Source organism: Harpia harpyja, chromosome 4 (genome assembly GCF_026419915.1).
Source record: "Harpia harpyja isolate bHarHar1 chromosome 4, bHarHar1 primary haplotype, whole genome shotgun sequence".
NCBI classification, from domain to species: Eukaryota; Metazoa; Chordata; class Aves; order Accipitriformes; family Accipitridae; genus Harpia; species Harpia harpyja.
In genome coordinates this window covers 31735914-31749164 of record NC_068943.1, presented here as the reverse complement: position 1 = coordinate 31749164, position 13251 = coordinate 31735914, and the positions used below count along the sequence as shown (strand labels likewise).

Sequence of the window (13251 nt, the reverse complement as noted above, 5' to 3'; positions counted from 1 at the left end):
TTGGCGCACTGATATACCAAGACTTGGAAGCGCACGTTAAACTAACGCTTGAACAAGAAGTCGCAGTCTTGCATTCCCTCCCACAACGCTGCTTCCAGTCCCTGGCAGCAGATTTTACTGGCAGCTCAGCAGAACACAGGATACATCCCGTGAAAGCAGCAACACGGCACGGGCCCATTTGCCTTCACACGTCTTTCTCCCAACAGTGTTATTGCAATGTTGCCACTGGACTGTGCAATATTACTCCATGTTTTATTTTTTCCAAATCCTGAAAGGACCCATTTGCTCATCATTTAACCCATGCTTTAAATATATAGAGAAATAACAACATCTCTAAAGCATCAGGAATATACAAGAATAGAGCCAGAGTTTAAGAGTCCAACAAACTAAGAAATGCAGCTGAACAGATCTGTCAAACTGTAAGTCATAACTACATGAGAAATTTAAAATATCCTCTTCATGAAACAAGGTTGGTTCAATACCATTTCCTGTGCTTTTTATAACTTTTTTGTTTGAAAAACAAATCTATGGGTACAATTTCTTAAACACTCAAATGTGAAACTGCTGCCATTATTGCCAAGATATTTTGTTATGGAAACTACAAGCTTGTAGTGGTTTACCAGCATTTGATTAAAAGCATTTGTGGTGAATGCGAGAAACCAGAATTACGGTCTTAGGACGTTGAAAAATACTGGAAAACCTACAGTTAGTCTTTAGAGGTGATGTGTGATCACTTAACAATATTGACTACCTCAGCACAGAGAAGATAAAAACTGAGTTTAATCCTGTAGCTAATCCTGTTTTTAAAGGAAGCTGTTATCCAAGCCCTCAAATACATCTGTATTTTTTTGTTTCATTTTGTTTGTTTGGGGTTTTTTTTCTTTTTTTTTTAAATAAACTGCTGCTTGTTAAAAGATTGATGGTTATGCAGATTTAGTGCATTGCAAATGCATTAAACTCAGCTGCTGGCTGAAGTAAACATCTAATCTTTCTATAATGCTTGATCCTTACACAAGCATAAGTACTGAAAGACTCACTGCAATGAGCAATTTTCAGAGCAATGCGTAAGTGTTTTCCAAACAAGTCTAATTATTCACATACATTATTCAACAAAATCTGAACTGCATACCAATTAAGCAAAACCCGTATTTCAATTAGTATGTCAGCCCAGATGATATGTGTGTGTGTATATATATAAAATACGTGTATTTATATACATATACACATATTTTTTTAAACATACATACATATTATTTTATAAAACGCCTAATTTACTAGTAAGGGATGAAAATTGATCCAGACGTAACATGCCAAATACATACTTGTTACAAATTCAATCTTGATGCAAACCTACAACCTTAAAATGTTAAAATCTTCTTCTAACTGTTGTACAGAAAATGTTTCATCACTGCCTTCTTAAGGGAAAAAAATACAGACATCTATTAATAACACAGATGTAAAAAAAAAAAAAAAAAAAAAAGAAAAAAGAAAACAGTGCATACATATCAGTTAATTTTCTTTCCCACATTACCTGATCGCGGCTTCAGGCCAAAAGGGATCGTGGTGTTTGTAGTAGGAGACGTTGTCGGACTTTTATCCTTGTTCTGTGTAATTCAAGAACATAAATCTAAAGTTAAGAGTAACATCCAGAGTATCTTAGCACAACTGACTATATAAAATGCAAAAGTTAACAATACTGTGTGCTACAATGACTCCACCATAATCTGATCACAATATAGCCTCAAACCTACAATAGTCTCTCTTTGTTATTGCATCCTATTCCTTTGCTGGAAAAAATGAGTTTCTGTCCAAAGACTGCAAGATATTCCCCCAAGCTATAAATAAGCTCAATTATTTGTTTTCTCCCATGTAATCATTTGGTTCCATCAAACATACAGTTTTGTGGCACAGTACATTTAGAAAAACAAAGCAAAGACATTTTTTCCTTAGATACGTTCGTTTCTTTCACAGAATAAACTACCATTCTGCACGGTACTTTCCACGCAACACTGAATTTCTACCTAAAAGGCAGAAAAGAGGAAGTTAAGCATACACCTCAGAGCAGGATCGTCCTTGACCCTGAACTAGGCTAACAGTTGCAGGAGGAAGAATGGAGCAGCAGCATACAGAAGGCGAGGTATAATCATCATACCACCACTGGTAACATCAAGAGAGTCCTATAACCAAACTCCATAATGGGAATCCTCTTTAAAAAGTGATTCCTCAGAGAGCCAGGAACTATCAGAGTCCCGTCACCAAGACCGATGGCAGGTGGCTGGGTGCTCATGAATTTGCAAGATGCTCATACACAGTGCAAAGTAGAGGGAGAAGCCCTATTTCTGCACAGAAAATACGAAGGGAAAAAATCTCCATAAGGAGCTCCCTGCGGTTTCCCTTTTTGACCTTCTGCTGAGATTCGCACTGTGAAAGCAATAGTATCAATAAAATCAGACTCCTCTCTGAAAACTAATCAAGGACATGACACAACTGTGCAAAAAGAAATTGCACTGAAATCAATAGAAACTCTTGTGGAACAAGGAAGAGTCAAAAAAAAGAAAATGTGGCAGAACAAACAAAACGTAAAAAAATGAAATGTTTTATACTAAAGTACATAACTCAGAAACAAGCTTATCAGAAAGCATATTTTTATACCCTAGTAAATCCTTAAGACGACAGGAATGAAGTACAAGTCAAATAAACCACATAGCCATTACTGATGAGCTCAGCCATATTTTCTGTGATATTCAATTACATGTTTCATTTAGTATATAAACCATTCATATAAAACATGTAAGAGACAAACAAATAGCACTAGCATCTTACCTCATTGTGAGAGGTTTGCCCACTTGTATTCCAAACAATTAGATCATTCTGCGTGTTTGGAAAGGAAGGAAAAAAAAAAAAAAAAGACCATTTCAGCAACTATATTAGTGATATGCCACAACAGGATATTTTACTCATGATAACAGATACACATTAATACTTCATTCTTTTTTTCACTGAAACAATTAATTTTCATGAATAATAAATACTTTTATTGCTAGTTGAACAACATTTAAAAAACTTCGTGGAAATTATTCACAGATTTGTCATTCATTTTTGAGTTTGAATCCTAAGTGATTATAACTGCATTTATAAGATTTTAATGTTTGTTGGTTCAAATGCAGTATCCAATTTTGTTTCCCAGATTTTGTAAACTATCACTAAGAGTTTAATATGCAAATATAGATTTTTTTTTAATACAGATTTGAAGAGAGAAGTATTCCATAAGCAATTAATTTTATAATTGCAATGTAACATACCTTTTGTTACGACTTCTGCTACAGTTAAATTAGAAACATGTCAATCATGTTAATAAGTATGAAATACAATCCTTAATCCTGCATCAATCATAACTCAGTCAGCAGAAACACAGCTGGCATAAGTAAAAACAAATTATAATTCAATTCAAAATCATTTCCTTAGGGCCATTTTTTTTTTTTTTAATCGATTAAAAATGGAAACAAAACCAAAAGACAGCACTTGAAACACTTGGTCCCAACAGTCACAGAGCTTTCCAAAAGTTAGCAAGATGGGAAGGAAGATTAGGCACCCATTTTGCTTCATGACCTTTCTTGGCTACTTTTCAAGCTGAAAAAAAATTCTTCAGCTTTAGACACTTTTCATGATATCACCTCAACAACTGTATTACCTAGAATAAACAGAAAGAAATCTTATTCATCTGGTCCCAGCCAGTTCTACCTGGGGACTCGCAGGTTTGAGCACTCCTGTGCTCGGGGACTATGTTCTTGGGCCAGACCTGCTAGTTATGCCCACACTGCAGGTCTAACCTCACTCTCAGCATGCAAGTCACTAGTCAGAATTTTGAATTTATGCTAAACAGAATTAATTTAGTAACACAAGTAGCTACAGAAGTGCTTACTGTACTATACAGAATGCAGCATGATTAAAAACTTGCTCTTGCAAGATGTGTTTCCATTGTGTGGAACGTGCCTAGTGCTTTCACCTGCATCACGCAGTGCAGATCAGGCCCTCTACAAGTGTTTAGGAAGATTTATTTCTTTTTAAAAGGTTCTTAAAAGTGAATCGGCAGTGTCCTTGTTAAACAGTTTGTCAAAATACAGAGACCACACACTGTGATACTGAATTAGCCTTATCTGTTAATCTCAGCAACGTAGTAAGAACTGTTCCAAATGAAGCGTGGTAACCCCAACGTACAACAATATAACAAAAGAGATGAACCAACTCAATTTTTTTGCGTTTGCTATTTCAAAGAAAAAACAAAGACAAAATTAAGACTAACAAAGTCACAAGGATATCATAGGAATATTTGATGGTAATGATTATACATAAGAATACTTGAAAAGCATCAAGATAAACCAGATTCAATCTGTCTGGAAAAGATTAAGATACCATATTAAGGTACTACCAGTATAGACAGAATGTTATGTAATTTTGTTCTCAGAATCTTCTTGCAAGAGCAGTCACAAAAATCCCTATATGAACAAGTTCTGAAGTAATAACATAGGCATCAAATATTTAAATTATTAATTTTTTCACAGTTCTTTATTTCTGGATAGTTGCAATGTACACAAAACTTAAAATATTTTTGAAACTTTAAAACTATTATCTTAACCTATATACAGTCTGTTTGTAATATCAAACACATTAAAAATACCGCTGTTAAGAAAAACTTAGCAGCTTACGTAACTACAAGAGTATTTGGGGTGAGGGGGAAGAAGAATCAGGTCTTTCATTTTATTGGAAGATCTAACTTTGAGGTGACTTATTTTTTCAAGGGGAATGCAACCACTGCAACTACTATAGTTTTTATTGGAGAAAAGACCTTTATTAATTTCATTATATCAAGTTTTTTCCTGAGAGATGGGTCTTAATCAACTTCCCATTTACAGCCAAACCTTGAGGTTCATGCTAAGGCAAAAAAAACCAACCTCATGAGCCTAAACCCACTATTATCTCCACAGACAAAGTGATCATTTTGCAATGATCCGTTCCAAATGTTTTCACATTTATTGCAACTAGACACCTCCATACCTGACTCAATGACCATTTTTCAGCCTGTTCACAAGTTCTCACTTCAGACTTTGCTTTCTCCATAATCAGCTCCCTCCTCCTCTGAAATTCTAGTTCCTCTTCAGCATTTTCTCTCTGTACAATAAACAACTCTTCAGACTGTGTATCACTGGAAATAGAACTCTGTGCGATAAACAACTCTTTAGACATGTATCACTGGAAACAGAACTCTATCTTCTTTTGCATAACATTACCTCAGAAGTATTTCTTACAAATACTGTGATGAATAGCGAACAAACGAGTAAGCAGATACTATATACTTGCAGTTCCAGTGCTAACAGGTAGATAATGTAAATCTAAACAAAGTACTTAGTAAAGAATACCAGTTCACCAGTCAGGATACAGATCAAATAATAAGCAGCATATATCACACTGTAAAACTCCAAATCATACTTCATATACTCTCTGTAACTGTAGTGACAGTGCTCTGGGAAAACACTGATTTTTAGTTTACAAAATATTTTGGGGTTATCCTTAATGAATGTACTGTTTTTCTACACCAGAACAGGGAGATAAGGGGGGTTGGGATGGTAGACGAGTATGCATAGCTGAGCTATGAACTGGCATACATGAGTCACACATGGGGGAAAAAAACCCAAGATGAAAAAGTAACTGATAAACCCAGAAAAAAATTTATTTATACACATAAAAAAAATAAAAACAATTCCATAAAAATGTTAAAGAAGAATTAGTTTTGTCCTCCAGCCTACTAAATTTTTCCCTTCCCTCCTTGGTAGATTAATAATTGATGAAATTGTTGGCTCATTTCCTGTCATTCCCCCCCAAATATTTTGTAATAATATACTCATTAACATACCTGACCAAGGGAAGACTTCTCCATCTGCATTTGACCGCTATGTATAAAGAGAAACAAATGCAAAGATGTAATTCATGGTGTAGAAACTTGAATACGATTAATCTAACAAATGCATTATTTTTTTCTAAAAAAGGTAGATAAACACACTTTACTGTAGACTCCTGAAATTCTAAAGCTGTTGCTGGTTCCATGGGATACAGATTCACACCACTGCTCTCTGAAATATCCATGCTTAATCTGCAAGGTTTGAAATAAAAACATTGCACTGGGGTATAGTTTTGGTAACCATTCTGTTCAGTATTTAAACAAATGGATATACGAAATACTTTTATAGTCATGGTTTTAACATGCTCAGTGTTATTTCTTAAGAACTTTTTGAAATGCCTCCTGATGCTTCACTGTCACCAGTTCAGTCAAAGCAACATTAATGCTTTCATCTGCAAAATGTCACTCTGAGCAATGGTTGTATCAAAACAAAAGGACCTCTTTACCACCAACAACCATGCCATTATCTAGAAGACTGTAGATTTCTATATCCAACCTCTATATATTCAAATAGAAGCCACAGCCCCGGTTAGACATTCAAATTTAATTTACAGTGGATGAAAATAAAGCAGTGCAACAATAAATTTACAACAGACAATGATCTGAAAGAAAGCAGGGAATGTAGGAAAGGGAATATAGGAATCTGAAGCAAAGATCTGAAAATACTGAAAAAGGTTGAGTCTGAAATCTTTTTCCTTCCCAGAACTGAAATGCTGCTTATGTGCATGTAGAGTATGCAGATTTGAAACTCTGCAGAACGCTAGGACAACAGTAACTGGACAAGCATTTTACAAGTTTCTCATCTTCGTTAGCGAAAATAGCTCCAATTGATATGTTCCACCCTGAACTCTAGTCAGCACATTAGGTGTGTCAGCATCACCTGCTGTTTCAGCCCCTACAGTGATTTCTCTTTCTAACTCCTAAATGGCCTTCAGTAGGAGATAAGGATAATTCTGGTTAGAGTTAGTTATTTCAGCTAGGTTATCCTGACCAGGTGATTAGAGTTATAGTGATGCACAAAGGAAACCTCTTTGGAAAAAGTTATAATTTTTTACATGCTCTAGGTTTAAGTTAAAAGCACATGAAAGCTTTTGTGTATCTTAAACTAAGGAGCAATGGAAGCATGTAAATTCCTCTGTGGATCTGAATAAAGACACAAAAAACTATTCAGTATGAAAAACAAATTTTTCTCACACTGCTTTATATAATGCAAGTATATAACAAACTGCCATGTAATCCAGTAATTATAAAAGAAATGATGAGGAGCCCATGGCTCAGAGGATTGAAAGCCTACAGCATCATTTGGCAAGTATTAGGCACCCAGGTATATCTTGCTAGGTAAGTCTGGATGTTAACATATGGGAGACGTACATTGAAAAGCCCGTATAGTGCTCAGTAAATTAAATACTCATATGTTAAGGTTAGAAAAAGAAAAAAAAAACCACTATGTAAAAAAGCAGTAGAAAAATACAGACGTGCATGACATAAGCCATTTTTAAAAGCCACATTTCAAATTTACTATAGTGTTACTAACGAAAGCACATCTGAATATTCATGGAGAAACAGATTAATTTTCTGTATTTTATTGCCCTTTTAATAATTTAATAAGAAAAAAAAAATATTTAGGAAATAATGGGGCAATATTTGACAAAAAACAAAATGACAAAATTTATAAGGCTAACTGAAATTTTTTAAATGTCACTTTTCTCCAAATGAGACTTTTTCCTTTTTTAATTGCAACACCTCTCCCACAAAGTAATAAGCCTCATATGAGCTGCAGAAGCAATAGTATATTATCTCACAGAAGCCACAGGAACCAAAAAGCTTTCCTAATTTGTATGACTTTTTATTAAGCAAAAATACTTGTGATTCAAGTATTTAGTATATGATTCAAGAATTCAAGTAATTCTTTATATGATTCAAAATAAAGCCAGATAACTGTCTCTCTACAAATACTAACAGGAGTGAATTTCTGTCCTAAAAAGTACAAAGGTCTGCTAGGTGAAAAAGCAGTATTAAAATAGGCATTTAAACTAAAAAACAGTATAGTCACAAGAACAAAGATCTACGGCAAACTGGCCAAGGGAGGAAGAAGAAACAAGGATACTTAAGGATGGAAGTGACAAGGAGGTTTCTAGTCTTCAGCGAAATGAAGCTGTAAACCAACTACCTCATAGAAGCAATGAAGAAATACAAGTTACCTAGTTTTGAAATTAACTTAATCGATTTCTGAAGGTGATTACACGAAGAAAAGCATCTGGACAGAACTACTTACACCACTCTTGTCAGTCCTTTTCAGCAGGACAAGCATTTATTTCCTTTTAAATACTTATTCTTTTGCTTATTCACAGATCCAGAGTCATTCCACCTGACTTTAGCCACTTAAAACAGGCACCTAAATTATAAAACCTTGCCTTCCGTAGTCAGGGGAAATCTAAGTAACTTTCTCTAGCTGCTTCTTCCTCTTTCTCCTTTTGATTTCAGAGGGAGACTACAGAAACTCCACCGCTAATTCAGGCACCTCCTTTTTATGCTCCATTAAGTTGGGATGAAGCTGGGCCAGAAGACCTTCTCCACTCCCACAAAATAAACCAAGCAGGAATAAGTAGAGGAGAGTTTATCGTCCCTAGAAGAAATGTGGCAATCCTAGACAAAACTTCAGAAAACCACAGTAGCGTACACGAAATGAATGGTTAAGGGGTGTCTCCGCTTCTAAATTTAGGTTTCTTTTATAGCTGAAATCCTTCTTAATGTACTGGGATCCTTGTCTAGATACTCGGAGAGAGAATGCAAGTTTCCTTCTTAACTATCTAAGCACCTCCTGAAAAACATCAGTATGCTAACAAAGCACTTCACAACTCCAGAGAACTTTCAATTATCAGTTAAAAAAGAACTCTAAAAGTAATTCACAAAAATTTTAAATACATTACATTAATACATTAGCTACTGTAAGCATACCTGTTGGGATCTTGTAATAAATCTACTGCTTCTCTTAGTTGTTCTATCATTGCTATATCAATAGTTTGGTCTTCTGATAAATTTATTCTATAACAGAAAACAAAAGCATTCAAAAAAGAGGTACAACAGCAATTATCAAGGGTAGTCTGAATTTCAGTTTGAGCTGTAGCTTCCAACTGGCACGCAAACACTTCAGAGGGGAAAAACCAGCCTCTGTGCACACTAGCATGTGCTGAACTTACAAAAAGTTTCTTCTGAAAAAATTCTCCCGCACTTTGTCCTTAACAAAGCCCCCCCAACCTAATACATACATACATAAACAAATGTGATGAACTAAAAATTTTAGCATTCAATTAAACAGACTGACTTCTAAAATTGAAAATTTATTTACCAGTATTTGACTCTTATTAACTGCACTCATCACATGTACTGTTTTAATATAAGTACTAAATACAATGATTCTTTTAATGGACCAGCATGCTTTCTTTTGCTTTTCAATATTTGTAATTCTTTTGGGGGTTTAGAAACACAGTCTCCTGTTAGTTCTGCCAGTAAGGCTCTTTCAGAAAGCACAAATTCCTCCCTTCCTTCGGTTTTTGTTTTTAAATCGTATAGGACTCCACTGTTCTGATGAGTGACAACTTCACAGCACATTGTCATGTTAAATCCCCTTTTCTTAGGCACTCGCCTCAGCGACTGATGTTCACTTGCTCTGCTTTTCAATTAATATCTATGAATTCATGATTGCTTCAGGGTTAAAATTATGACAAAAGAAGAAAAAAGACTGAGGGATTTTTTTCCAATTAAATTAAAAATTTTTAAATGTACATTAAATTTAGATCTTACAAGTTTTAATAAAATCCTTTTTTACCAATGCCATTAACATACTAAATATCAAAATACCTCATTAAAAAGCTTGCATTCTACACATGTAAAAATATTACAGCATTATTGGTGCATACAAATTAATCAGTTGTAATATAACATCTGCTCTATTTGGCAATAATGCATAAAACATTGAGCGCACACAAAGTGCAAGGCTGTGCTTCTGTCATGCCTCCAAGTCTACAAAATTATTAACTGATAAGGAATTGCCAATTCTCGTCAATCTAATTAAATGACACAGCTAATTACTTACAGATACATAAAAAATACTTACATTTCGTCTGTTTGCCATTGTGTGTCCTCTTCTATTCTCAATAACTCATCACATTCTGCTGCTCTGCTCTGTAAGCAGACAAAATGATATTGAGAACTGAACTTTGCAATTAAGTAGGCAGATAAATTTTGCTTTCAGACTCAGCACTGACCTAATTTATGTAACAGTTTAGGGTGGCTAGTTGAAGCAATCCAACACTTCTGCTCCACTCCTCACCCTACCCCCTTTTAAAATGCCGATTACAAGATCTTTCTATTCACTGTTCAGATTTTATTGAGGTCAACAGCCCTTACCCTCCTTTAACGGTAAAAAAGAAAGTCAAGCAGCATGAGAATTCTTTATTCTATGTCCCAGATTTCATTTGTGCCTTTCTGGTATATGCAAACAGTGCTTCAATTAAGCACAACCCTAACTCTCCTCTTGCTCTCCTACCGCAGCCAGATTTGTTTACAGAACAAGCAAATTCCAAATACGCAAGCAGTACCAATTACATACTTCATCCATAATTATTAACGGGATTCCTACTTGAAAATTTTAAAAGCCATGAATATTATTTTTTAAAACAAATCAGAACAAAAACTGCATGGAAGAATTCATATCAGTCAGCCAGTTATTTTGGGTTGAATGTAGGCATAAATTACAGCTCTCACTGTCCTACGTGTAACTATGAAGTAATACTTATTAGAAAACTTGACTCTTTCATGCTTCCATTTTGTGCTTTGCAATTTTCTTTTCTCTTTCATCTCAGGGAGGAACACTGAATTAGTTCAGCTGCCAGTAAAGACAGAAGCTTTCTGAACAGATGCGCATTTCTACTAGTAGAGAATGAACAGCCCAAAACAGAAAGACTTATCCTCTTTTGTGTCATGTGTTTGGCACATCAGTCGCATCACCCTGTACCAATAAATGCTATCCAACTCTGCAAGATGCGTCACTGAGGAGTGTACCAGCTTCTCTAACATACCCCAAAGATGGCCCATTTCCCAGTAGAATAAATAAAGCCCTTCTTTTTTCTATTTCTTCTCCTTACAGGAACGAAGTACATGATTTTTCCCATAAGGGCACATATCATAAGATGACCAAAATGCAGCACTTATTCTAGAAGATGATCCTCAGTCTCTGGGCATAACTATATAGATATCATAAATAAAGCCATACAAATTAGGACTAGCATTTGACAAATTACAAAATCCTCCAAGCCTAAGCTCCTCTTTTGCCCTGCAAGTTGTACTGATTTTACATATGGTTTGGTTAACCAGATTTTCAATTTTAGAAGACTCCCACTGTCCCAAAAGACATTCTAGTATATGACTAAATATAAACCACAGAACACAACAGACTCAGAAATTCGCACAAGAAGGAAAATGCCCTGAGTTCAAAATCCTCAGAATAAAATGGATGTACGACCTGTTCAAGTCAACAACCGCTGACCTCAACTGCCATAAGATAACAAATTAAAAGAAATAAAACTGCTCACTCTGGCAATTTTCCTATACTGAAATTCAGTACAGTAACCTATGTTTCACTGAACCAGTGTCTGCAACACACTATTTTAGATAATATTATGATAGAGGACATTCCCAAGGGAAGTCTTCAAATAGTACACTACTGAAAATCAAGATGATGAAGTGAGAAGAACGAGGAAAGGAAATACAAAGTATATACATAATACTACATACAGTCAGCTTCAGATGTGTCTACTCCTTTGCCAGGGGAGGATGAAAGTATTCTATCCCCTTTTACCTACTTCGTTCACCTCAAATGCGCGCACCTGCTGAAAATTTCTATGCAGGAAACTTTCAATCATTTATTAACATTTTAACTATCTTAAAAATACTACTAATAATCACATTTTACCTATAAAAAAAATCCCTCAATCTTTTTTAAGTATAAAAGTCACAAAAGAACAAGCTAATATAAGATAACCTGTAGCGTCCTAAACATCCAGCAAGTATAAATAACTCTTCCTGTTAATCAACACTACTGAATTCACATTTGTGTTTGTAAATAACAAAAAATAGCAACAAAAAAGCAACATGTATTTACTATGTAAATAAAGTTTTCTGAGAACCACATGTCTTCAGTAACTATGAAAGGGAAAAGTTTGTTAAGTTTCTGGGTTTTTTACTTTGTTTTTAAGTGCAAGTCCTCTGTGGCTGCCACTTCAGAGACTCTGCAACTAGCTGAAGAAGACTTGCAAGGGTTTTGTTGCTAGAAAAAACAAAAAGGTTGCTCAAATAAAGAGATCTTTTGCAGAACCAGAAGCCTGCTTCCAAGAAGTTGAAAGGCCACATCCTTTCTCTTTCCACTATTACTTCCTAGCACATTTTTTCCTTTAAGAGATGGAAAATGGAAGTGATACACTGCACCCTTTAAGAATCTCCACAGAAGGAGAAAACTAATCTAAAAATATCCATATTAGATAATCCCTTCTGGTCTATAAATCAAGAGGAGACATCATGTCCACAGGAATGCTACAAAATACTACTATTTCTCAAATATCTTTGCATTACAAAGCATCTAGCAAAAGTATCCAGCAAATAAATTTTCACAGAAAAAAAACCCACTTGCTCAAAATTTCTCTAGAATCTTTCAAAAGCTCCTAGTCTACCTAGCTACATTTAATTTATAAAATCATCAGGCAGTTCTTACTATATAATAAAGCAAGTAAATTTCATAAGCCACCACACAACAGCAATCACTAATGATTTGTAGTACATTTCTATGGATTCTACTGCAGCTTCCTCAGACACATAAGTCTAGAAATATTCCACTAAATCTAATGACACAAATAGAAAAAAATGAGTAAATGACAATATGAATGGGGAAAATACAACTTAAAACAGAAAAAGGACACAACAACAATTTCTAGAAGGTCATTCATTGTGAAAAACAGTTCAAAAAGAAAACACTTTTCACAGTTCCCTGACAAGAAGCCATATGCCAGGAAGATGCCACATGACTGCTAAGCAAGTATTCGTTAACCATGACAGAAAGACAAGAGTAATACTTTCAAATGGATTAAGCAACTACCTATGACATGTGTAACTAGCAATCCAGAGCACCAGTGTTCAGTAATAATATCTTAAGGAAATTAAAGTGGCACCCAGACCTTTACATACAAAAAAAGACTTATGGGTATAATCTCAAACTTTCTTATTGTGGATAACCTGTGTTT

The 13251-nt window shown here is 34.9% G+C and overlaps 1 protein-coding gene across 11 annotated transcripts in view; it reads right to left on the bottom strand.

Annotated features, from left to right (window-relative positions):
- LRCH1 (leucine rich repeats and calponin homology domain containing 1) overlaps positions 1 to 13251 on the bottom strand; it is a 135180-nt gene that overhangs the window by 37538 nt on the left and 84391 nt on the right. For 6 of the 11 annotated variants that reach the window (XR_008235011.1, XR_008235012.1, XR_008235016.1 and 3 more), the window contains 7 exons: positions 10074 to 10141; positions 8915 to 9001; positions 6059 to 6148; positions 5912 to 5948; positions 5056 to 5217; positions 2824 to 2871; positions 1532 to 1604 (listed from right to left, as the gene is read on the bottom strand). Coding sequence is in view for 3 of the 11 variants with exons in the window: in XM_052786105.1 (XP_052642065.1) it covers positions 1532 to 1604; positions 2824 to 2871; positions 5056 to 5217; positions 5912 to 5948; positions 6059 to 6148; positions 8915 to 9001; positions 10074 to 10141 (565 nt within the window). In the remaining 8 variants the exon portion in view is untranslated. The remainder of the gene's footprint in view (positions 1 to 1531; positions 1605 to 2823; positions 2872 to 5055; positions 5218 to 5911; positions 5949 to 6058; positions 6149 to 8914; positions 9002 to 10073; positions 10142 to 13251) is intronic. The other 5 variants (XR_008235013.1, XR_008235014.1, XR_008235017.1 and 2 more) reach the window with 3 other exon arrangements.